General features: G+C 41.1%; 2 protein-coding genes across 2 annotated transcripts; one reads left to right on the top strand and one right to left on the bottom strand.

Moving 5' to 3' along the window:
- Positions 1–467: 467 nt before the first annotated feature.
- On the top strand, positions 468–12146 carry tmem198aa (transmembrane protein 198aa; the record flags this gene model as incomplete). The annotated part of the gene is made up of 6 exons (XM_079231311.1): positions 468–606; positions 4475–4713; positions 5311–5523; positions 6202–6325; positions 11195–11508; positions 11994–12146. The coding sequence occupies 6 exons, from the start codon at positions 468–470 to the stop codon at positions 12144–12146; spliced, it is 1182 nt and encodes a 393-aa protein (XP_079087437.1).
- Positions 12147–16385: 4239 nt separating this feature from the next.
- Positions 16386–23425, bottom strand: desma (desmin a). The gene is made up of 10 exons (XM_079230323.1): positions 22803–23425; positions 20879–20939; positions 20577–20672; positions 19591–19752; positions 19376–19501; positions 19101–19211; positions 18685–18794; positions 18497–18549; positions 17777–17868; positions 16386–17137 (listed from the first exon to the last, which is right to left on the bottom strand). Exons 1-10 carry the CDS (start codon positions 23384–23386, stop codon positions 17096–17098), a joined length of 1437 nt encoding a protein of 478 aa, XP_079086449.1. The 5' UTR covers positions 23387–23425; the 3' UTR covers positions 16386–17095.
- Between the last annotated feature and the right edge of the window lie 4223 nt (positions 23426–27648).

Genomic DNA, 27648 nt, shown 5'->3' with positions numbered 1-27648 from the left:
GTTGATCTCTTCATGGCAACCATTGTGTGCGGTGCAGATCTTCCGCTTACGGTCAAATACTTTCAAACTCTTGGCAACTATTTGTTGCAGCCTCTTCCCTGTATATCCAAGTGAATGATATTGGCTGAATTGCTTTTTTTTCATCTGCAGCAGTCGCTGTGAGAGTGGCTGTGATATACTGGGGTGTTTCTTTTTTTCAAAATTGTAATGCATGCTTACTGCTCTGTCAGCACTTACAGCTGAGTACTTGAAATGAGCAATCAATAATCACTCTCTCCTCTTTCTTTCTTTCTCTCTTCTCACTTCTGCCATCTCTCTCCATCACTTTCTTTCTCTGCCGCACTTTTGCAGGTAGACACGTCTCAATGGGTGAGACCCACTGATCCAGTCATCCCTCGACACCCCGCCACTCCTAACCCCTGTCCTCCTCTGTTGCCCTAAACCTACCCCCCTTCACTTCAGTCACCATGACTTCCACCAATCAACTGCTGGATTTGGCTGAGGTGGGCCTGAAGTGTGACCAGGAGATTGAGAGGAGATATGAGATCGTTCCCTCGGTGGTCTGCTCCATGTGCTGCCTCTTTGGAATCATATACTGCTTCTTCGGTAAGTGAGGATGTAGTTAAAGCTTTCACTCTTAAGGTTTGTGCTGGTACTAAAAGGCATGGTAAAAATACAGCTACAAGAGCTAATTGCCATCAGTGAAGAGTACTGTTGCTGCTCTATTATTGGCATAGGCTAAGAGGTATTTTCATCCTAGTCCCATTTTGTATACATACAGTAACTATTGAGTCCTGTTCAGTCATCAAAGGAATAGTTCAACATTTTTGGTAAATTTACGTATTTGTACCAAGATTTAGATATCTGTAGTTTATATGCAAAGCTACTATCAGCAGCCAGTTAGCTTAGCTTAGTTTAGCACAAAGACTGGAAACCGGGGGAAACAGCTAGCCTGCTTCTGCGCAAAGTGTACAACATTGTCCCAACTAGCACATCTAAAGCTAATTAGTTAGCCCACTGCATAAATCTTGTCTAATAATCCATTCTAGCATAAAGAGAATGTGTCCAAATTACTGCAGCCAAGAAATATCCTGGTGCACTTATCCTCCAGGCCCCCGTAAAATCACAATTAGTTGTTTTTACACTCTGGTTTCTGTAAGTATGAAAACAACAAGATAAAACATGTATATTTGTGAGCTTTGGCACTGGAAGGAATATTTTGATACCTTATGGTAGAGCCAGGCTAGCTGTTTTCCTCTGTTTCTAGGCTTTATACTTCAGCTAAATAAACCTTCATAGTCACCGAAACAATTTTGGCATTTTAATTCTAAACAAGAAAGCAATGAGCATATTGCCCAACATGTCAAACTATTCCTTTAACATTAGCTTAACAGAATAATGTCAAAAATGTATAGAAATGTATATCATCCATCAAAAGTCACCTGTGCATTGTGATCTTTGCAAACAAACAGACTACTCTTTTACAAAAGAGCAAAACTGGAGAATGAATGAATCTAAAATATATGGACGTCAGCATGTAGCATTAATGACAGACACGAAGAAACACTTAAGTGTGACATGCAGCTATTATAACTTCCTGTATATGGATGCAAATAATTGGAAAGAACAACATGTCGCCTAAGAGCCCTGAAATCTAATTTCCAGTTCATTCCGCTCTGCTGGTCTATGATATTATTGATTTAAGAGCAGTACACAGAGGTTTTCTGGTTTCTGGCAAGTGAATCAATATTGAAATCTAATTCCTACAGATGAAACTATTGTGGCGTTGCTATATGTTTGAATGTTTTCTTAGAATTCCATCAAATCCCTAAATATCTGTTCCTTTTCACCCTATGCCAAACTGCTGTCATCAGCAGACAAACCCCAAAATTGGACTGCCTGCTGTCTGTTACCAAAAAAAGCGTCTCCTCCACATTCTGAAGCATGTTCCCGTTTCTTTCAACTAAACGTTAGAGCTGAACTGCAGAAAAAAAAACAAGCACAGGGTTTCGCAGTTATTCCAAAATAACAGGGCTTGCTGTTTTGTTTCTTCTTCCTGTGCCATCAAACACCAGAACTCTAACTTCATGCATATGTATGTTTCGACGAAAAAGTCCTTACTTGAGGCTGAATTTTGTGTCCAGTGAGTTTCTATTGCACCACATTAATTAAGGGCTCATCCCAATGAGTTTGGATGTAAAGTAATTACAGGAATGTGTAATCAATAAATAATTAGAGAAACCTGCTGTAATAGAGTTGTTTTCATTGCAACAAAAAATGATGGCTTAAAAGTTGTATTTCCTCTTGAGCAAAATCACATAAACATGCTCAAATAATGACATTGCATTCAAAATGGTTTATGCATTTTTGTTCAATTCAGAGAATCACACTGATTATGAAATGGGTGTCATACATGCTTCCATAAATTGAACAGAAAGGTGTCGTTTTACAGGATGAAACAGCATCATTTAGCATCATTGTAGTTGAAATACTGCTTCTCAGTCCTACACCATCTGTTGTCTATTTGTTTCTCTGTTTGTTTGACAGCATACTCAAAAAAAGAGAAGATAAAGAGGTGCATTTCCTCCCTCAGTGCCAGCTCTAAACAAAAACACCATTCTGCAAACAAGACACAATGCATATTGTTGGTGTTGTTCAGAAACTCCACACTCGCATATGAAAGGACTTTTCTGCAGCCTGAAATTGAATCTCCCTGCTGATAGAACTGTCAAATTTGGTTTAGTTCCAACGTCCTGAGAAGAAAAGGTTAGCTCTCATTTATTTGATCCAAAAAACAACACAGTTGTAGCATTATTGATGAGTGATGCTTTAGGGACAAGATGGATGAGGCAGAAAAGAGAGGAAGGAAGGGAAACATCCAAGAGCTGGATGAGTCAGAGTGAACAGATGGGATGGAAGGTTTGATGGCTGGAAGAAAAGTAAGGGAAGCAACAAGGACCAAAAGAGGAAGTAGGAGGGTTGGACCGAGGAAAAGGAGAGGGAAGGATGGGTCAGAGCACAGTGACCAGAAGATTAAGAGCAGTCAAAAAGAGGCATGCTTACATCAAAATACATTAAGATGTATTAATTGATTGATGGAGACTGATATTGAAGAACAATTTGTGATGGCCGCTGACCAAATAAATGTTCAGGTGGTATGCTTTGGAAATGCTACGGTTACTTCATGTCAGACTATTCATTCAGACAAAATATACAGTGGCCGCACTTTTTATTTAAGGGCCTGGTGTCCAAAAGATACCAAGGAAAACACACAGGATTGAGCAGAAGGAAGTAAAGAAAGCTAGAAGAATAAATAAATGAGGTATAGTCACAAGGGAGGAGCATGGACAGTTGGCTGAGAGGAGGAGTATTGTTTGGCTCAGCTGTGCAATGCCTGATTACACATAGATAACAATCTGATGTTGGTTCCCATCGAGAGAGACAGAGAAGGAAGGAACGGTAGAGCAAATAGAAAGGGGGATGCAATTATTAATAAACACAGAGGCAAGGGACAAGGCGATTGCAACTCTTGATAATATGAGCTTTTAATGCTTTTCTGTCTTTTTTCGTTGGAATAAAGCACATTGCAATTGTGATAAACTGGTGAGAGATAGAATCGAGAGACAGCCAAGGACAGGAGGGACCATTCAATGGGAAAAGAGAAGAAGAAAAAAATAATAGGAGCGCAGCTGTTCTATTCAGCAGGCCTGTTGACTAATGAATGTGGATGACCTTTTGTAATACGATGATTATCATATTTTAAAGCAATTTCATAAAGGTTTCTAGAGACAGTTTATCTACTCATAATGAAGAAATGCTTCCCTCGCCCACCACAGGCAGGTTGCTATTTGTTTTGCTTTTCATTATCATCTTCCCTATGTTCTCTGTTTAGATAGGAAAACAGCCTTTATCTTCAATAACCTTCAAAAGCAATCTACACTTGGTCAGCTACATTGAGAAATCTTTTGACTATAAGCATGAACAAATGAATAAAATATTAAAACAGTAATCACATACATGTGGCTTTTAATAAAGGTGATGAAATGAATTACCTGTCAATGTTGAATTTATTAATCCTTTATATATCAGTCATAAACCATTTATAAAAACAATGTATTGGTTGCTACCATCGTAAACTGGACCAGGATGGAAGTCAACAGATCAGACTTTTGATTGGTGGGCTAGACTGAAAGACGAAAAAAAAGTTATCATGGAGAATGCATGGACATCAGCCAAAATGGCTTCTTATGATGGCTGTAAAACATTAATTTCCATGTTTACAACTAATAAAGGTTTTATAAAGTATCTCATTATAAAATGGTCCCCAAATACATATTCTTGCTTTCCCCATATGTTGGCTTTTTGTGTGTGTTTAAAGAGAAACCAATTCATATACACAGTCAGGCATAGCATGTACCAGCATTTGTATGCTTGAGATAACCTTACAGTGGTCTGTTTCCCAACTCTCCTCCAGGCTATCGATGCTTTAAGGCCGTATTGTTCCTCACGGGCCTAATGTTTGGCTCTGTGGTCATCTTCATGTTGTGCTACAAGGAGAGGGTGATGGACACTCAGCTGAGCGTAGAGGCATCGGTGGGCATCGGCCTGGGGATCGGGACCCTGTGTGGCCTGGTGACCATGTTGGTCCGCAGCGTGGGACTGTTTATGGTGGGCCTGCTGCTGGGCCTGCTGCTCGGAGTGGCTTCACTGGTGGTGAGGAGACACATTTGATTGTGCACTATTTAGTTTGATCTGTGTCCAGAATGTCAAGGGAAATAACATATACAATGGGCACCTTAAGATGAGTGATAAAAGCATTGTACTATTATCATACAAAGCTTTTTTGGGCCCAGTCACATCAGAGAGTGGCAATTGTATCCAGAAGAACATGTAGAACCTATGTTGAAATCACATTGAAACATTCCCACGGCAGTAATGGCAGCGTCTTGATACAAGCTAGCTGGCTTTCTATTTAGCTTGTCATTTCGGATGCTGGCCAAACAGTTCTCCAACTGCAAATCAGCCGAGCAGCTCTTGAAAGATAATCTTCTTCTAAGATGATATAATAACTAACTGCAAACCACACCAATAGGCAGGCCTTCAGGTCTTCTATTTCAGAAAAAGATGGTGACTATAAGCCATGATTCCAAAATAAATATCAAAGTTCTTCAGAACTTAGATCAGACAAAATCATGATGTGGATTTACTTTGCTGCAATTCACAAAACCAATAGAACTCTGCTGTCATAAATATGACCATGCCCTACATCTGGCGATTAAAACCATACCCCCCCCCCCCACTCTATCCAAGGCCATGGAGGAGTTCTACCACCCCAGAACAGTGTGGGTTCCTCTGGGTATTCTCCTGAGTTCTGGGACGCTATTTGCCGTCCTCACTCTTCAATGGCAGCGCTGTTTCGTCACCCTCTCCACCGCCACCTTCGGCTCTGCCATCATCACCGTCACTGTGGACTACTTTATAGAGCTGTTCGCCTTGGTGCACTACGTCTACGAGAGACTCAGGGTAGGCTCATCTGTGTGTCTCTGTCTCAACTATTAGTGGACGGGATGCTATTCATTTACTTAAGGCTTGTTTTTTTTCTTCTGTGTGAGTAATCTTTACATTTGTGGTCATGTGTGCCTGCGTTTGATATCTGAAAAAGTGAAAGAAAGACGGGCTAAGTTAAGCATGGATAATACATCTTTAATTAGAGTATGTGTAATTGTATGATGTATGTTGTGTATAGGAATACAGTCGGCGTTGTACAAATGCACTTATACAAACAATTGTAGATAACATGCCCAAATGGAAACCAGTGAATTAAATAGCTAACAGCACTAATGTGAAAATCCTGGAAATCCAATATTGGCATAATACAGTTTATACTGCAAAACTGCCTGCAAAGGCTTAATCCAAAATCAGTTCCCTCATTTGATCAAAAATCTGGCAACAAAAATGGCAATAGCATATTATTTTAATATTCAGCTGGAGCAACTGTGGTTTATGTTTCTCTTTTAAGACAAACTTTTGATGTTTAACATCCTTATTGATATTTTACTTACTTTGTATTGCAGGAACTTTAAAGAGGTTTGAGAAATGGACAAAAGTGCCACCATAGTGATAAACTAGTTATTTTGCACAAATGAAACGTTTTATTAAAATTAAACGATTAATCTAAAATTGTAAATGTAACATTTGCAGGTGGCGCCAAAGAAGCCAGTGTGCTGGTTTACTTGGATCATCTTGGGGGTGTGGCCTGTCCTGGCCCTCCTTGGAGTGCTGATCCAATGGAAAGTCACTGCCGAGGGATTTTCTCACACAGAAGGTGAGTGATGCTGCTTCACACACATCCAGATTCTATTAATCAGGCGCAGTAGCTAATTTAGGACACATGTCTTGGTGCACAGTGGAGCACAGTGTTTTAGAATCACCATTTGGCCATATTTGTTGATTTTGCGTCTTGGCAGCAAGAGCTACTCGTTTTGATTTTATGAAAATGTGATGGAACATGATGTCAGTATGTTGATCACTTGAAGAATAGCGGAAACAAATAATTGTTTGAAGAATTGTTGAAGATGTATTAATCACATGATTTAAAAAAACTTGTCTGGAGGTCATGACTAGGTGTACAAAACATGAATAATAAGGTGATTCTATAGCCAGAAAATGAGCTGTTTCTCTTGCAGTACACTATAACCTATGAAAACCAATTACAATAATTTTGCAAAACAACAGCAACACTGACTTTATGAAAAGACTGGACAGAATATCATTTAAAGGGCTTCTGAGTTAATGGGGTCAGGCGATGTAAAAGGGTGGGAATCAACTAGGGACAAATCCTGGACAAAGGGAATGGCAGCTGCGGAAAATTCCCACAAAATTCAGCGACCTGGGGGGGAATGAGTGTCTGAGGCTGAAGGGACGTGTCTTTATGACATGCCAGAAAACTGTAGCCAAGACTTTGATCTTTTCCGTAGAGGGTTTGAATAAAAATGTAATAAAAGCAAATGTATTCATGAAAATGCACAAACACGCAGCTTTTGAATTACTGCTGAAATAAAGCTACAGTCTGACAAAGCTTCTGCTCAAACCTAGAACACACGATGGATTAAACTGCTGATCCATAGAGGTGGTGCTCTCCTCACTGTGTCCGCTCTAGCTTTATGACAACGCAGGCCACAGACACAAGCTCCAGGCAAGGATGAAGAAAAAGCCAGCTTCCGTCTATTATTACGTTTTAGGGCAATGCGGTTGAGGCTGTATCTTGATATGAATATGTAGGATTCTTAATTGATGGATCTCTTTTAAGATTGAGATTCAGCAACTTATGAAGAGGTCGAAGCTGAGGCTGGGTTTTTATTTCAGAAAAAAAGCCTTGCTTTTCTTTTGATGCAAAAAGGAGACTAGTTGCTGCTACTTTTATGTCTGTGATTGATGTTTCATATATGTATGCATGCACCTTCTCAATGCCTTCACCCTTTAGATACTCTATACCAGGCCTGGCCAACCCGCAGCTCCCGAGCCGCATGCGGCTCTTTGCCTGGTTTCATGCGGCTCTTGCGTTCATATCGAAGTTTTTTTTTTTAAAACTTTTTATTGATTTTGCAAATACTTTAGACCACTGGTGTCAAACTCAAGGCGCGACGGCTTGAAAGCCATGAAATCGCGGACGCGTTTTCAGTCTTTCGCGGACCCGTTTTCAGTCCGTCAGTACGGTCATTTTACATGAAAAAAAAAATAATAATCCTGTGCTTTTATTTTGAAGGGATTTTTTAATGCGGCAGAGTGCAATTTATTCAATTTCAGTCATATTGATGTAATGTGTTGTAACTATGTTACGTTATTCATTCTGGTCACATGACATCTATCCTTCTGTCCATCCGGGGAGAGGGATCCTCCTCTGTTGCTCTATGAAGGCTTCTTCCTGTTTTCCCTGTGAAAGGGTTTTTGCTATCTTTATTTGGGGAGTTTTTCCTGATCTGATGTGAGGTCCCGGGACAGGATGTTATGTTACAGATTGCACATTTTAATTTGTGATTTTGGGCTATATAAAATAAACTGATTTGAATATTCACACACTCCTCAATGCTGCACACTTTACTTGCGTGACTTTACACATCGGACTATTTGTGATAGTTCGCTTCATTCCGTGAAAGGGAATATTTCTGTGTTTGGCATACTGTGACACTATCTCACTTTCAAACGGCGCCATATTTTCATTAAATCAAATTGAGAAGTTGAAAATGTTCCTCGCGGCTTGTCATTCAGGGGTGATGGTGAGTCCTGCAGCCAGACCAGTTGAACCACTGCCCCAGACCACATGCATGTTCTTATTAGACTTATGTCCTTCTCAACGGTGACAAAACAGCTTTGAACAAAGTTAATATAATAACGTGTGTTTAATCTTTGTCTGTGTTATTTTCATCTGTTAAGTTTGAGCTGTGATTTTAATTTTTGGCTCACGGGGGGAGGGGGAGCATGATGTGGCTCTTTGCGGTAACACAGTAAAAAATGTGGCTCTTAGTCTCTGACTGGTTGGCCACCCCTGCTCTATACCATGGATCATTGAGGTTCATTACAGATCTTAAGGCCCTCACACACTATGTCCTGCATCGTCTATCCGAATCACTCATGTATGCAATTCTTAATCTGTAAGGTACTGTCTCTGCTTTGGGACATATCCGTAAGGCTTACTCTTGCTATATGTACCCAACGTCCTTCCTGAAATGGGAAAAAGGGCTTTTAGCTATGCTGATCCTGCAGCTTGGAATTTGTGCAGATTGATTTTGGTCTAGGCTGGTGTCTCTAAGTGTTTTCTAAAATAGTTTGGAGGAGTTGGAGTTGAAGGAAGGTACTTCAGGTTGTAGATGCTTTAACTGAGCTTGCCTCTGTGATGCAGGATGTGATGAACTGAGTCTTTTAATCTTAGTTGCTCAATAAGCATGCCAAGTACCTAGAAAGATGAGGAGGCTTGTTTCAGTCTCAACCTCACAAAGGCCACTACAAACTGATGACATTTTATCAAGCCGGACAAATCTATCCTAATTTTATTAAATCAACAGTTTTATCGGCAGTTTAAGAAATTACAGCCGCTGTGAGGACAGGGAACACTGTGTGTGTTTGTCTGTGTGAGGCTGAGTCTGAATGCACCAACATTAGTGTTGTCAGCAGAACGTGCCATTGACAGAGACAGCCTTAATCTGTTCTGAAAGCAACCACAACACAGATGGCAAGATGACACACACACACACACACACACACACACACACACACACACACACACACACACACACACACACACAGTGTAAAGGCAGCCTCAGACAGTGGCAGAAATATACAGGGGCGAAGTCTCTTGCTCACTCTTGCACTACTACACACACATAAACTCGTACACTTGATCTTTGCTGGCGTGTGACATGCAGAGTTAAACTGTGTCTTCGAAAAAGTCACACATGGGATTAAACAGCAGGCTGTCGTGGCTTCCAGTCAGAGGGTTTGGGCAAAGAGATAGAGGAAGCTTTCTCGTAGTATTTAAAAAAAATGTGCAATATGTATGGGGGAAAAAGACCTAAAAATGAGAAGCCACATGAGGGAAGTACATGCAGTAAAGGGTACAAACTGCTATACATATATGGCCTGTGTTTGGGAAGAAGAGTTAGGGAGAGGCTCTAGCCAGAAAACTATGAATGTTACTGCAGTTAATTCTACTTTGTGATAAGAGCCAGGTCAGTAAGGGTCACCAGTGTGTCACTTAGAAACCCCTTTAAATGTACCTGCCTGCATGCAGCATGTATCCTTAAATGTAACGTTAAAAACAGAACAACGTATTTGCACTCGTCAGAGTTGTCTGACCTTAATGATAGAAAGCACTGTATTGAAAGACAAAGAAGGATGGGGGACAGGAGAGGGGGTATTTGGAGCAGGTGTACTGGGGGAAGGGCAGGAGAGGGTAATAAACTGGGGCACAATGTGTAACCAGGGCACCCAAGTGGATCAGTAAGGAAAATCATCCGTCTGTCAGCCGGTTGAGTCTAGGGCGCAGGCATGAACAATGAGCACGCACATGCTCGCATATTGTTCTGTTTTTCTTTGCATGTGTAGACGTTGATGGAACATGCACGCATGCACAAGTACTTAATACTTGATTGACATAATTAATTCCCAACCGCCAAAACCTGTACCATCATAACACAAACCCTTAGCCAAACCTGAACCTAAACTCTGAAACAGCCTTTTTAAAGAAGTGGGAACTGACCAAAATGTTTTCCCTCGCAAGCCCTATTGCTCCTATTAGTCCTCACAAAGATAGATGTACAAGAACACACACACACACACACACACACACACACACACACACACACACACACACACACACACACACACACACACACACACACACACAGCAGCATGTCGCCAGAGGGGCCTGGGGCGGGGTGAGCTGAGGAAAAGAAAAGGGGATATCATTAAGCAGTTTCTCTAGCAGATGGTGCCTAGTTAGCTGTCCGCCCGCCCAAAGAAACAACAATAGACCTTATAACACTTCCACACCAACCCACACACACTTTAACTGTGACGCATGCTGTTCATCTTTTCTTCATTAGGTTCAGCCGTGTTGTTGTACATGCAGCAACTTTTTGACCTGAACATGAAATATTTCCCCGGCACTACCGGATATTAAATCGCAGAATACAAAAAACCTTACAAAACGCGCATAACTAAAAATAATCACATGGGTAATCAATGAACAGTGAGACGGAATGGATTTTGGGCATCCTTTGCTGGGATGAGTGTGAAAATAACACGAGCACACTCACCCACTCACAATATGTCTGTACATGCTGCAAGGAAAATGATCTGTCTGCCAAATGACTGAAAAGAATGAAGGAAATGGACATTGGTGTTTTTTATTTTTGCAGCCTGTACTTAGAATAATCCTTCCTAGGGATGGCTAACCATCAGCATTCAAAAGATAATTTGCCTAACCAAACTATCTGATTGAAGGTTTCTCCTTTCTTTTTGGTCAGTCTGATGTATTTTAATGCGTCCTTTCCTCTTGGTTTAATCGGTTACTTTTATTTTGGTTCACTATGAAAGCTGTATTGTTCTGTCTTTATCATCCTCTCTCTCCCTCGTGATTATCTGCCGTTCCCTCTCTCTCCACGCATTATCACATCTCTGGTCTCTTTGTCTCCAGTGGTTTTGAGTCGACAGCAACGGAGGGTTCAGCTCATGCGGATCCGGCAGCGGGAAGAGAGGCTGAAAAAGGAGAAGGAGAACAAAAAGAAGAAGAAACGAGAGACCCTGAAGACCACTCACAAACAGAAAGCCCACACCCACCACCACCACCACCACCACCAGCAGCAGTACCATCACCCTGCGGCATCCTACCCTCATCACCAAGCCCAGAGCTCCCAGACACCGAAAGTCCCTCCTCCTCCTCAAACTGAACCCAGCTACCAGCGCAAGGCCAACCCTAAAAGGCGCTTTGATGGAGATGTGCTTTCACCGGTGAGATGAAGGGGCTCCTTATTCTTAAGATGAAATGAGAAAAGTTAGCTTATCGGTTAAAATGTCATGCTTTCAAGATATTTCAAGAAATAATAAAATAAGCTTTCTGTTTATATTTCCAATGTTTCTATTTTATGTGCAAATCATTTCAAACAAACAAATATCCAGAATGGTGTCTTTTCACTGTGTGTAGGACACTTATTCCATATTACATCTTGAAAGGCATAGTTTGGGAAATACCAGCTGCCAATTAGCTTAGCTTAGCATGACGATCGGAGACAGCTAGCCTGGCTCTGTACAATGGTAACAAAATATGCCTACCTTCAAATTGAATAGACAAATACGAGAATTGTATTGATCTTTTTCTCGGACTCTTGGAAAGAAAGTGAAGAAGTGCACTCTTTCACGACTGCTGTCTCTGCACTTTACACAGCATGTGCACTGTATATTTCTACTCCAACCCTGTATCGTCTGTCTGTCCACAGAGCTACATCAAGAGTTTCAGGGACCGACAAACAGACAGACGAGCCTACTCCCACAGTCGAATGATGAGCCGCTCCCGCATGGCTGAACTCGACTACGACTGCGGCTCTCGAGTGCCCCTCACAGCTCCCAGTGGACCCCCAGTTCACATCTGAGACAGGGAAATGAACATGTGTACACCTAACCACACACACATTTACACAAGGCTACTTCAAACCTATTTGTCACTGTTAGGGATAGAAAACCTAGCCCTGTGTGCCAACCTTATTGACTGCCTAATAACCCAACAGGAACGCAATATGTCCCAATATGGTGGTGATTCCCACACTGGTTTACTTCTCTCAGACTTGTTACAAGTTGTATTTTTTTTAACCAGTTTGATCCTGTTCTGTTCTTTACGACTATCAAGACACAAGAGCAGAACCTCTTCTTTTAGATGGAGCAAGAAATGATTGCTTGATCAAATCTCAAACATAATCATCACATACTGGATTGGACTTCAAACCTGAATCTTTGTATTGCTCTGGAGATAATGGACCTGTCTGGTGCGGAGTTGATTGAAATATCTCTGCTGAACATTTGATTTAAAGAATCTTCTGGTTGATTCAATCCATAAGAAGTCATTTCCAGTGGGATTGTAGTGAGGGAAACAACCAAAACACTACTTTCTCCGCAGGAGGGCTGCACCATTTCAGATTTTAAAAACGCATCACATGGCTTCCATGGAGTAGCACAACCTTCAATAAACCACCCACAGCATCTTTAGTCCAAGGGAAATTAAGGCGGAAACGATTCGCTTCAAGGATTCCCTTAAGGGCGCTCAGAGTTCTATGACAGGAAAACAACAGAAAACAGAAAAAGGCAGTTCTTCGTCATCATTTTCCCCAATGAAAGTTCACCGGGCGAAGGAAGGTGTACAGTAACTTCCCTGACAGCCTGTGAATCCAGACGTGGCAGAAAAAGTCTTCTGCTGCTTAAAACTGCAGAACAGGAACTGCTTTTAGTTGTGCAAAGGATCAAAGACTTAACAATGAAGACAATTTTTATTTAATTTCACCCACGAACACTCCATGTCATTGCCTACATTTATGCCATTTTCCCAGGGGAATATGCTCGCATCTTATCACTTTCCTTTACTCCTTGATGGACAGCTGTTTTCACTACAGACTTGACTAGGGGACGTATACATACCTCCCCTTTTCTTTTGGAAAGCTACAGTATGTAATTATCCTTGTTGAAGTGTTTCTGAACGCTGACATGTTCCTTTTCCTCTTTTTATCCAAGAAAAAGTTGACCTTTGTTGAATTTGTCAGCTGTCTCTATAACGTTAAAGCACAAAGACAAAAAAATGCGTTCTGATACTGATCATCCAGGAATTAGACAGTTGAAATTCAGAATTTGGAGGGGACAATATATGGCAGTGAAAATGTTAAAGTGTGTGTGTGTGTGTGTGTGTGGAGACAGAAGCCCTGTGGTAAGTGATGGATTGCACCACATATTGGCCAAGGAGAGGGGGATTCACTGTAGTGTATGCTGTATTGTGTTTCCTCTTTGTTGCCAGTATACCGGTCCTTTAAGATGTGAATCTTATAGTTTGGATGAAGTGTTAACTGTTGAAAAGGAGGAGGAGGAAGATGATCTCCTGTAAATGATGAAACATAATGAAAAGATGAAATCATTTGCAAATAGCGCCCTCTCATGTTTACTGCTGGACCTTTTTTTTCGAGACCTTTTTTTTCGTGTGCATATGTTTGTGTGTTACATGCATTGGCGTGTGAATGTCTTTTGAATTCAAATGTGCTCCGAGCATTAATGTTGTTGTGTCGAACATCCAGAAAGGTGAGGGAGTTAGATTTGTACAAGCAGTATTTTCAGTACAAAGGAATTTTGTTTGTTTTATTTTAACCTCATTGGAATTGAGGAACAGTAGTTCCTCACAATAAACACCAAAATGTTACATTTTTGGGAGATTTCACACGAGGTTTAGACGAACACAAATATTCCACAGTACTGTTCTTACATACTAGATATCTAAATATGGGCTTGGCACCGGGACCAATCATTCTCACCATAACCCGTTACTGCATGAGAATCCTTCTGTAACTGTTTCCAATGTGTCAGTGTTTCAGTGTGTCACTGTTGTCATGTGAAAACCTCAGATTTACATTTAGACTTGTTTGGTCCCAGGGTGCACAAAACACAATCCACAATGACTGAAAAAAGGACCAACCATAGCCTATTCTGCCGCAGGATCTTCTCTTCTCTTCTTTTTCCCTCCTCTTGACATGCATTATGCTAAGTCACCTTATATTCTGCTGTCTCGTTTTTATGGCAGTAATATGTTTTGCAGTAGTACAAGTGTTATTTGAGATTTTGCTTACACTTCAGTCCTATTTTGGCCTTCTTTTTCGGGTTTTACTCTCGTCATCAATGTCTTTAACATTTTAGAAAGACAAAAATTTACAAAATGGTAATTCAAAACATTAGCCCTATTTGTAAGTTGGGCCTAAAATTAATTATTAGAAATAAATTGTCAGATATTTATTAGTTTCTTTTTTTCTTCTATTTTATTTCTGTTTTCTGTGCCCATTGCTACTGAATATTTGTTGTAGATATTGAACTGTAAATAATTTTCAAATGTGCAACTGTTTAATTTTCATGTTTACACCATGGCCACATGTGTCATTTATCCAGCAGATTGGACCTGTTTATATTCTGTATGTCCTATTGGTTTGACTTGGCTGGGTGGTGGATGCACTTGTATTGTTCTCATCTTGTTTCGACGTGTGATGTTGAAGAGCAGCAAGCAAACTGAGCCTCAACTGATTATCAGCAACCATCAGTAATTCAATAATTGCTCCACATTGTGAGAAGAGATGACAATTCATTTTCATACCACCCTGTTTAAATGTGTACAAATCACCTTATTATTATTATTATTATTATTATTATTATTATTATTGATAGCATGAATTTATATGGACCTACAATATGATAAACATTGTGATTCTACAATCTAATGGATGTGTTTGTCTCTACTGTGCCTACATTGTGATTTATGTATACAGAGGTGCATTCATGGGTACAAATAACAAATATTCTCTGAAGCATATAAAAAAAATGCACACCACTAACACAAACACGTCCCTGTCTGCCTAACTTCCACTCTCCTAACCTAGTTAACTTATTTGGTAGTATTGAATGAAGCTACAATGGTCAGGTGCGCTGTACTATCGAGCATTGTCCGACACGACACCTAACACATATAGAAGAGAAGCTGCACAGTTACATGTAGAGGCAGGTGTGCGTTGTCACATCTAGTGTGGCGTGTCAGTGCAGGGCTGAGTGTAGCTACTCAGAGACACACACACACACATACACATATATGCATTTCACGTAACAGTCACAGCTCTGGCTAAACTGCTAAGCAGCACAACAAAGGAGCCACATGTAACATTTGCTACGCCTGAATTCCTCAACGTTCACCAGCTGATAGGAGAGGTCACAGAGGTTATCTGACTTCATTTTAAGGAAATGGAAGAGGAACGTGCTGTCCTTCTTTTGTTGTCCTACAATGATTGGGAAGCTGATGGCATTGGCAGCAGATGCAAAGAAACTGTGTCAAACAGAACGTTCTGATCAAAAAGGCTCCAAAGCATTGAAATGACTGCCTCTCACTTTCTTTCTCTCCGTGTCTTTGTTCAGCCTCGTCCCTTTTTCTTTGCGTCTGAATAACCTTTTCATTACACGTGTAACCCCTCTCTCTCTCTCTCTCTCTCTCTCTTGTTTTCTCTCTGTACCACTCTCCCGGTCTCGCTCTCATTCTTGCATGCTCGTTTACTGTCTGCCCTTGCTGTATTTTTCTTTTCTCTCTCCTCCTTTACCCCCACTTTTCTTTTTTTAATCTTTGCTGACATTTTCAGTCCAGTGCCTTCAGACACAAACTGCATGGACTATATAATTCTTAAAGCTGTGCTAATCTGCTTCCTGCAAGAAACAAAGCACAGCCGAGGCCCACTCATTAACAAGCCATCGTTCACTTTTCTTTGCAACGAGATCAGTCCTGTTACTGATCATTTCAACAGGGAAGCATCTGCTATTTTCTTTATAAAAGTGAATTAAATGTTAACAAAAGACTGTTATGCTTGGCTGAGAAAGCTAGTATCATTTAGGAGCGCTAAAACAGCTCACGTCAGATGATGAATGCAGTGGGTAGAAGTAGTCCATAAAGGAACCAATGCAAAGGCATGTGTGGGCTATCTGAAGAATACTAATGAGTAGATTTAAAATGGAGACTATCTTACACAATGCATGTGCTATGTATACTGCCACAAAAAACAACAACAGTCTTCTTTGATCACAAAATCTTTAGAAACCGGCTGACTCAAGTAACAAACGGTGGTAACAAATGTCTTTATTTGAGTTTCTGGCCACAGGGAAGCAGCGTAACATGGTCACCCATACTCATACAATCAAACACCCAGCACATGCTTTTGAGCTCAAACTTCAAACATGACTGAGTTCCTTTGTCATCAGATGTTTATGTTTCAGACACAACATCTCACTTTCCTTAAATCAGTTACACAAATAGAAGCCTTTCTTAATCAAATAATATACACGTGTACATTTGCACAGAAAGACTTGGAATATGTGCAGTGAAGGGTAAACTTTACAATATTACTTTCAGCCCTTTGATCCGTCATGCACGTTGAAAACCTCCCTGTGGATACTGGGCCTACGCAAACCTTGTTGTTAATTTAAAACTATTCTTCCCATTGAAATGTTTTTGCAGATGAGATATAACAAACTCAGGTGTTTTTGATTGAAGGAAAGTAACATGAATATAGCATACATCTTGGAATGACCATATTTTAAAACCAGGCAAAAGACAGTGATTGAGCATATACTGCATCTGTCCTGTTAAAGATGTCTACTGGCTGGATTCACTCATCATTTTGTGTTTACATTTAAATCAGCTTAAATGTGCAGCGTTTTGTCTCTAAAAATAGGCTCAGCTTATAAATCATGGTAGGAAAATATCCATTGTTGTACTATTTTTCATTAATTGGTGTTATATAATGTTTCTAACGTTGCCTCGTCCGATTTACATGATGTCCTGCTGATGCTGTGTGGACTCGCTGACAACCTGAAGAGGAGGAAGATAAGAAAACATATATTAATTATCTACGTTAAGGACTGTAGACTGTTGCACATAATACGTGACAGCATTTTCCATCAACAGTGAAGCAGGTCTTTTTTGTTTGGAGTGAAGTGTGCATGGGGACGGGCTCTGAAAGTGAAGCTTCTTCACGGAAGCCGGTGAGGAGTGTTGAGGTTTACTTATGTGTCTATAAAGGGTTGGCACAAACTACCAGATTGTATACAGGGAGTTAGTGACTATACATGTTTTTGCAGCTGTGATTTCAAGACATAGATTGCTTTATGCTCTTTGTAGGATCCATTCTGCCATGGCTGTCATAGCCACGTGCGAACTTCAGCCTATTTTAGGCACAGATCCAAAATCTGGTAGTTTGCTTCAGCCAACAGTGAACAGATGATAGTGGGATATTGGAACCAGACTTACAGACTGGGCACTAGCGCCCTGGCTCATAGAATACTTCATCTGGATAAAAATGCAACAAATTAAAATGATTCAGTTGGAAAATGATAAATGTTATCACCAAATAGCTAAAATATATGGGTGCAACAATGGTATCACAGTATATTGGGCTATGGGCGTGTTAAGTATCACAGTAATACAGTGTGTTGGTGTATGTGCTCAAACCTCTCCATCGCGGGTCTCGATGGTCTTGATGAGAACGGTCTTCTTGGAGTGAACCTCTGAGGATCGCTGATGCTGGGACTCAGGACTGGTCTCTGAAACGATGCATTCATGCAGCTCGTTTACTACTTCATGAACTCACACAATGAGCGTTGCTCTACTTACACAATGTGTATTCAGTCAGAAGACATAAGCTCAGCATTGTTCTAGTTAATTTGCTGTGAATAACACAAGGACATGCCTTGCACATGAAGGGGACAGCCATGAAACAGTCTGTGGAGCTAGTATGACTAGTATCACTTAAAACTCAAACTCGTATTCACCTGCACTCACTGCACCTAATACATCATCTTTAATTACTGCTCACTGTTTTCGTTGAAACAGCCACAAAGTGGCTCAAGGGGACACATTGGCAAAGATGAATTGCACATTTGGACTATTGAGAGATGAAGCGAATGGGCTTGTGTGATTATTGATGTGTGGCTTGTTGATGACTGCCCCCACATAAAAAGTCATATATAAAAAGTCATATATCGCCACACGGTGGTTAAACTGTGTCACTGCAGGCACACAACTTTTAATGCCCTCCAAATAGCAGCTGCCATATACAGTCACAAGCTATAATTAGTCTTTTCTTTTATCCCTCATTGACTCATCTGGAATGTAACATGGATTGTATGGGTATTTATATGTGAAGGGAATAATATGTACTGTTGCCCTTACCTCTGAATCCAATAGAGGAATACGCAGACTGGACTGGCCCGGTGGTAGTGATCCTGAAGAAGAAACACAGTATTCAATATCACAAGCCGGTAATAGGAGGGAAATAGAAAGTTAGATGGGAAGAGATACGTCTTAAGCTGTCTAGCTTCATCCACATCCGAATGTGAACAGCACACACACACACACACCTGCTCTCCTCTCCCTCCAGCAGCTTGCGGTAGGTGGCGATTTCAATATCAAGGGCCATCTTCACATTGAGAAGGTCCTGGTACTCTCTCAGGTGACGAGCCATATCATCCTTTAAATCAATACAGAATAATTTTGATCGCCTGCTTCAACAATCTTCACACTGAGGACATCCTCAACAGTAAATGGACCAAAACTGTTGCTGTAAAGCTGTAAAATCACAAACACAGGCAGTGTTCCTATTGAAGGTTTCAGTTAATGAATGTGTATAATCAGCGACCGCAGTAGATCTATGATCTCTATTCACTGATTATCACCAGAGTGAAAAATATCCTGAATTATGCACCAGTTTGATGTTACTTTATATAATCTGCTGGAATGGACTGCAAAGTCTGTGTAAAATCACAAAGCCAATTACCTTCATCTTAGCAATGTCTTCCTCCAGCCGTGTGATAGTATCCTGGTAACCAGAAGCCTCGAGGGTCATGCGGTCCTCCATGTCTCTCATCTGGCGCAGCAGAGACTCGTTCTACAAGGGAACAGATGCATGAAGTTAAAAGTGGAACAAAGTGGTCGAACGCAGAATGAAGGTGACCAAAAGACGGAGACAACGGCTATGTGCCTTGCCAGAAAGTACAGATGTGTTTATTAAGAATTTGAACAACACTGAGAGGGACTGCAGGCAATACTCACGGTGCCCTTGAGTGAGTCAATCTCACAGGTGAGGGACTGTATCTGGTGCCTGTACTCCATGCTCTCCTGCTTGGACTGACGCAGAGCATCGTTGTTCTTATTCACAGCCTGGTTCAGATCAGACACCTGAGGAGAGAGGGGATGAGGTTATAACAACACAAAAGCTGAACCAGACTATCTGTGTGTGTGTGGTGTGCACATGCTCATGCCCTTACCTTAGACTTGTACCAGTCTTCAGCCTCTGAGATGTTCTTGGCGGCGATGCCCTCATACTGCACACGGATGTCCCTCAGAGCAGAAGTCAGGTCGGGTTTGGACATGTCCATCTGGACCTGCACCTGTGTTTCCTGCATCTGGCTCTGCAGCTCACGGATCTCCTGCAAGGTGTCAAGAGGATGAAAAAATAAGAAAGGAATTATGACAGAGTGGTGATGAGGAACATTTTTTGGGTGTGTGGCGAATAGATTAAGACACATAAAGCAATTGTTTAATTTAATGCAGACAATGCGTCTGAATTAATCACCTGTCAAAAAAAGCTAATTTGAAATCCTACATCAATGACATATTTATATATTGGTAAACATGTTTTTGCAAATAAGCCCGGAAAGGCATTATTAAAACAATATTAGAAATCAAGAATAGTACTGGTTAACATTGTAAGCTTTGGTCCCACTCAGCTGTCTTTTGGTCAAACCAAAAGATATAAAAAGCTTTGCATCTGTTCACATGCACACATTCTTTCTCCCTCTCTATCGCCCTCACACACACACACATAGACAACAGCTGCCATGCTCTTCTACCAATCGGCAGTTCAGCATTTCTGAGAGGTCAAAGCTGAGGCAGAGATAACCAAATGTCAGGAAGGGAACTCAACTGTGTCGGCATATGTCTGGGTGTGGAGCTCGGTATGTTTTTGGATGTCTGCGGGTCACTGTGCACAAATGGGTCCATTGCACTTTTTGCATTTGCTTTACTTAAGACCTATGTATATGTCAAAATAGTTACATGTTGTATTGGGAGAGTGTGGGACTGTGTAAACGTGCATAAAAAAAAATATATATATATATATCAGTGGGTGTGTTTAAGTGTGAGCGCTTTGAAGAGCTATCGTATGATACAGCACATGCCATCCTAACATGCGTACAACATAGACACACTGCAGGTGTGGGGGCCTGCAGAGTTTAGAAACATATCAACAGACCTCCTCATGAATCTTCTTGAGGAAGGCGATCTCCTCTTGCAGGCTCTCAATGCGTCTCTCCAGGTCCAGCCTGGCCAAAGTGGCATTGTCAACATCCTGGATACAACACAGAAACAGAACAGTTTTTATCATAACTAACAGAATAGATGCAAATGTGGAGGGTAAAAAAGAAGCTGATAGGAATAAAGTGGTTGATGGAAGAGTGAAGAAAGTTGTGTAAGCATGGGGTGTTTACATTTGTACTAAAATGAGAAATGTTGAGATGTACTCAGATAAAGATTGTATGGAAACAGAGAACGTACAGCTCTGAAGGCAGAAAGGTTGTTCTCAGCCTCTTCCTTCTGGTGGATCTCCTCCTGCAGTCTAGAGAGAAGAAGGGCACAGAGGGTTCAAACACAAATGACTATAAACAAAACAAGTGGGTTGGCGAGCACGGCTTCTTCCCCAGGTACCAATTACTAGACAAATAAACTAGTTACACCTCTCATTCCTTCAGCCTTTTGCCCTCTGTTCTTTTCGGCTTATAATATTAGAACTGGCTAGACAATGACGCATTTATTTGTGTTCATATCCATACACACCAAACCAAGTCTTCACCCTCAAATGTAAATGATCTACATTATGGGGATGTGCATTTTGTCCCCAAAAGGAAGGCGAGACCGCATAATGTGACCGTCTAAACCGATGTACATCCTCACAACATAAGTAATACATGCACGAGCGCACACACACACACACACACACACACACACACACACACACACACACACACACACACACACACACACACACACACACACGTTTGCTTTTTTAGTCCTAAAGCTGTGGTGCAGCTGCTGCCACAATGTCAGCGTCAGAAGGGTAACAGTGAGAAAGGAACAGAGTGGTGTGCCCACGGTGGTGCTGTCTCTAAAATTAGCATTTCACTTTGCCCCCTGAACAACTGGAAAATGTAAAAAGAAATGCATGCATGTAATGTATGCATTTACAAACTACAAAGGTGTCTCTAAAGGTGTCTAAAGTCACTACTATTCTAAGGTGAGTTAAATGCAGTATCTTGTTTTGTCCCTGTTGTCCGTGTGTATATATATGGCTGTGTTTGTAGGTATATGTGTGTGTGTGTGTGTGTGTGTGTGTGTGTGTGTGTGTGTGTGTGTGTGTGCATGCGTGCCTGCATTGTAACTGTTGACAGGCAGAGTGTCTCTGTGTGTATTTTGATCTCAGTGAGAGCAGCAGGTGCTTTGGCAAGCTTCACTCAATGCTGCAGGCAACAATTTTAAAATGGCTGAAGGAAAGAAAGTGAAAAGTTAACGTTCTCAATTTAAGTGAAGTTGCTTGCTATTGCAGTGACAGGAATACAAAATCCAAAGAGCTGACCCAGTAGTTACAAATAGACCACTCAGAGATATATCCACATCCCAGCTCTCTCTCACTCTCCCCTTCCCCTTCTCGCCCCCCTCTATCTCTCTATCTCTCTCCCTCTCTCTGTCACAGGATTACATATTTGTTCTTTTTATCTTAGTTTAGTTCACCATTCACAAACATAACCGGCTGTGTGTGTTCATCTGTCATTTTTGTCTGTCTACTTCTCTTTCTGCTTCGCTAAAACTTTCTCTGTCCGTCTGTCCTCACCTCACCTTCATTCATCTCTCTCTCTCTCTCTCTCTCTCTCTCTCTCTCTCTCTCTCTCTCTCTCTCTCTCTCTCTCTTTACTGCCCCATGCTGGGATCTTCCCTCTTCTCCTGCTTTGTATTTCTCCTCATTTTCTCTTCTATATAAACATTCAGCCATGAGTCACCCTGTTTTTCTAATGTAGACAAATCAGTTGGTAAAAAAGAAATTTAAAGGGTCATTACATGATAAACGTGAAAAGATTCACAATATGTGTGTTACATCTATTTTATGAAAGGTGGACATCACTATTTGATTAAACTGCTCATCACAGTCCCAACAAGTTGGGAACCCCTGATGAAGACATTTTTACTCCCCAATAATAGAAGTGCAATGTGACCGGGACTGATTAAACTATTCAGTTGGCGTTTATTTTTCTGAAACCGTTAACATCGGCCTCTTCCTCACTCAGCTTTCTATCAGCCTACCGTTAAAATAATAAGCCGCATCAGCGACATGCATTATTCATTCAACCCTTTTTCCTCATTCATTGACAACGGTGCGTCCATTGGTACTCGTCATTCGATCCGCTCGTTCAGCCATCCTGTAACCTACCTATGCTTCACTTTCTGCAGGTCATCAGCCAGGTTGTCTCTGTCAACCTCCACACGGGCACGCTGGTTGGAGAGGGCTTCTATTTGCCTCCTCAGCTCCCTCATTTCCTCCTCAAACATCTCAGCCACGCGGCCGGGCCCCTCGCGGCCCTTCATCTGCTCAATCTCCACCGTCAGCGCTGCGTTCTGCTGCTCCAGGAAACGCACCTTCTCAATGTAGCTGGCGAAGCGGTCATTCAGGTGCTGAAGCTCGGCCTTCTCATTGGTCCTTGTGTTGAGGAAGTCCTGGTTCATGGCATCGGCCAGGTTGAAGTCAAGTTTCTCGCCAGCAAAGGTGCGCACGGCTGAAGAGGAGCCATACCCTGCTCCCCCGGCACCAGAGGACACCCGGTATGAAGAATAGGAGGGACTAGCGTTGTTCTTCACTTCATAGACTCTGGAAGACATGCGGCTTGCAGAGGAGCTGCGGCCACCACCGCCTCCAGATATGAAGACAGAGGACATTGGGGTTGACCCGATGCCAGAGCCGAAGGTGCGACGGTACGAGGAGGCCGTCTGGGCCGAAGAGGAATAAGACTTACTCATGGCTGGTTGACTGTTTGGTTATCTTGGGGTCTTGATGGAGGGGCTGAGACCTAACTGTCCCACTGGGCTACTGGGAGAGAAGCGAAGTGAAGAAATACCAGACACCGAGCGCAGCTATTTGTAGAGTTACCACACCCACTCTCACCCCAACCCCTCCCTCGGTTTCCATTCACCCTGTTTTAATCCCACAACTCCTCCCCTCCACTTTACCTTAAACCCAAACTTCCTTCAATTGATCACATTGTAAGTATTTCAAATCCAGACCCCAACCTGAGGAAAGATCACAGTCGACCCATTGGGGAAGATAGCTTCAGAAAGGGAAATCCTAATGGAGATGGAAAGTTATTCCATTCCTACTCCAGGATACTTTCATCTAATAATCTTTAATCTATAAATGAGCATTAATGGTTCCTTTTTGGTAAGACTATGAGGGTACTTTTGAAAAAAAAGGCAACAGAATAATATGGCCGCTTTAGTCAAAGTGTAACTTTAGTTTAATTAGGTGTTTATCATTGCGATCAGAAATGCAATCCTTTTTGTGAAGTGATCATTTATTTTTCCTTTGATGTCCGTGGCAGAAGAAGTTGACAATTTTGTAGACTTGAGAAATCCAATTTAGATTACGTAGGAGCATTAACGTTGCCCATACATTATTGCCTTTGAAAAAGAATGCAGGGAGTTGACTTCTTGCTTTTAGAAAAAAACATATTACTTAGATGCGATTGTTGTGAATCATTCTATCGCAGTATCTTGATATTTCATCCATTTTCTACAGGCCCTTCCTCCATATCTCATCCCTCTCTCAGGCCCTTCTTCTTTCCTAATTTCTCCCCCCATGCGCCCTCGATTCAGCTGTCCAAGGGTTCTGGTTTCAACTGTCAGAAAGGCCGGTGGCCTTCTGTGTGCATGTGTGTATGTGCATACTTGGAGAGATGCATTGAGGGAGTAACTAAGTGAATGATTCAGTCTCTGCAGTTGTTATGGGCTTGCTTCATGAACACTATCAGTATAGCACATTCAGAGGAAAGATAATCCACTGGGGAACTACAGTCTATATGTCAATGGACTAAAATAGATCACATCCCATTTTAAGTCAGTTTTAAATAGTTTTACATGTTTGAAATAGCAGGCATATTTTTTGTAATTCACTATGGAAGTTGTATGGTGTTAAAGAAACTGGATCATAAAAGCACACTGCTCTTTCTGTTGAGATATACAGCCTAATTCTTATCAACCCATAACATTGTATTACCGATATCTTTGAAAACCTTAAACTGTATTAATTTAATCCCTGGAGTCACAAAATATTATATAGCATTTGTTCCTCATGCCTCACAAAAATGTCTGAGTTATACTACCCTGCCAGTAGCTATAGAGCTGAATAGAGTTATGTGTTTCCCCTTGGTTACATAAGGAGCAGTATGGTTTGACTGATAGAGGTGCTGCCGGGAAGGTCACTCACACTCTCCATTTTGTCATAAGTGCTCTCCACTGGACTGACACACCCTCTATGTGGGTGGACAAATCTGTGCAGATCAGCAAAGCACTATTGGATCAATGCAGCATTTTTTTATTTGTATTACCGTATATATATATAGGCCAATCCGGGGAAGTAGCGGAAGTAAACAAGTCACTCTTACCGTGACGACGTCTCATCGTCTATCGTAATGTACAGATTTTGTGAAATGTTTGATTTAATTCACCAGTTAGATGCCCCGTGGGGTGAAATTGGCCGCCGAAAACATGGTTGAGCAGTTCACACTCAACCCCAACATGTGTGAGCTGTGATACCAAAAGACTACCAAAAAACATTGGTTAGATTAAGGATAGGCTAACGGTGGGTTTAGCAGGAAGTGGGGTTGTTAACCCTGTAAGTGAATAACATTAAATGTTATTATTACATTTGTTCACAAGGTCCTTCGCAGCATCACACCACATATTGTGTATGTGAGTATTTGCATGAATGCTGTTGGTCTATGAAAGACAGACATTGCTCATGCCAGAAACCAAAAGGCTGCACAGCTGACAGCCAGCCCATCTGTCCTGCCCTGTACCGGGACCTACTGCGTGTGAATATGTTGCTGGTAATGATGATGATAATGATAAGGCCGATGATGATGACTCTAGTTCTAACCGATGCAACTAAATTAACAAGAGAGTAGGGGAGATATCAATCAATTCATTATTCATTATTAATGAATCAATCAAATACTGGGCCCAACTGTATCAATAACCTCTTTAAGAAAGTTAATATAAATTAAAAACTGCATGTCATTGATTTCATATGGGATATAATTTCAGCTAAAAAGGACAGCAATACAGGTAAAACATGGTCTGGGGGGTATTGTGTTGCCTAATGTACTTAACTCTATCTGTAAAACAGTTTAAAAACTGCTCACACATCTTGATCTTGACTATCCTAAATATAATTCTTGGATTCGAGTGGTTTGCTAAAATTTAATTTGAGAAGAAGGACATTCTTGCTTCTTGTTGTTTGATAAGTCCTCATTGCATTTTTCCAAATGTCATAAAATAAATGTAAACCTGTTTTTTTCCTCCATGTTTGTTGCTTTCTCCTACAATCTCTTTTTAAATCTTGGGTGGATTCATTTAGTTAGGGCTGGGGTGTTCTATTTGACCTTTTGTCTTTTGAAGCTCAGAAAACTAGCCAGCAGACAGAGAGTTAAAAATCCAGTAACTGGTAGAGGGTGGAATAAAACAGCTATGTAGACCTCTAGGGTTGATGTAGATGTCTACTTTCTTTTTCTTTCTTTTTATGAATTGGAGCCAAAGCAATTGCATGCAAAGTTAATGAAATGTTTAAGCTAATGACATGGAGCGATGCTAGTTCTCTTTAAGCGGTGCACATTGCTTGAGCTGGACATGTTTTACAGCAACGTTGCAAATTATTTGTGTTAATTCTGATTGATCAGATTCAATTATGAGAGACAACAGGAGTGTGTGCGTGTCAAATATGTGTACACGTGTTCTGTGTGGGTGTAGAGGTGTGTGAGGCGTTGTGTGTGGTCGTGCGTGTATTTGTGTTTCACAGAGCAGTGTGTCTATCAGCTGCTGCTGGTGTCAGCTCTATTTTAAGCATTTGAACTTGGTTATCGAGCCGCTTCACATAGGATCATAGGACAAACTAAAATACAAAAATAACAATAATGATGCTGCTTCTTTTACTGACATGTCTTCAGATACTGCTGACAACCAAACTCTGATTTCAAGCATTGAATGAAAGAAATGGTGTCCAAACAGAACTGCTAGGTATTAAAGAAGGACTTTTAGAATCTAATATAGTATAATATGGAGTTATAATGCTCACATACATCAAGTAAACCTTAGTAGATTTATGCTACTGTCCCTAAATATTCATTGATGCTGCACAACTGAGCATGTTCCTCATTATCAGAAGGTATTTCTGTCCTTCGTGGTTCTGGGAATCCAGGACTCACCCGGTCCCATCCAGGACTATGACTTTGCTCGTTCAACGCCAAAGGCCCATGTGGTCCGGGGTAAGATCCCTGAATAGACAGGGGCTCAGGTTGGGAGCGTGATGCAGACATACCACAAATATAGACATAGACATACAGGGAACCCTGTTCCAGATCTCTTTGAGGTTTATCTTAGGAGAGATATGAAGCCAAGAGAACAGTGAATGTGCCAACAATAGGACGTCAAATCAAATAGCGTGATTTATGCTCATAGAAAAGCTACTTCCTCCTTTATCACAGTCAAGCTGCCCTAGTCTTCTGTCCGTAAAATGAGCACTGTTTCACAAGAGGACAATGTACAACTTAACATTCAGTAAAAGTAAACTCTGGGAAGCTTAAGCGATGTTGATCCTGTGACATTATCAGACATTTATCGATATGCCAAGGATAGCATAATGGTGTGAATATCAAGGCCAAAGCCAAGGATCTGGTCTTTCATTGTTAGTTTGCTTAAATTAGAATAAGTAAATGTTATCACTGCTGCTGGGAAAAGCTCCGGAGCTGACACGGATTTAGTTTTTCTTTCAAATTGTCTTTTTATTTTTTATAGCTTCCTAATTTCTATCATACTTAGTTGTATTTTGTTTGTTTTGTTTTGTTTTTTCTCCAGGATAGGGTGCTGCTGTAATGTGTAGACGTATTTACATGAGACAGCTCTGCCCATGACAGCAGTGTTGAAAGAAAACAATCAATGCAGAATTAAAACTAATGGGCAAGGCCAATGACTTTGATGGATAGTAACATTTCACAGACCTAATCATATCA

The sequence above is a fragment of the Taurulus bubalis genome (genome assembly GCF_910589615.1).
Source record: "Taurulus bubalis genome assembly, chromosome: 15".
Lineage (NCBI taxonomy): Eukaryota > Metazoa > Chordata > Actinopteri > Perciformes > Cottidae > Taurulus > Taurulus bubalis.
The sequence above is the reverse complement of the archived record's forward strand: the minus strand, read 5'-3'. Positions and strand labels throughout refer to the sequence as shown.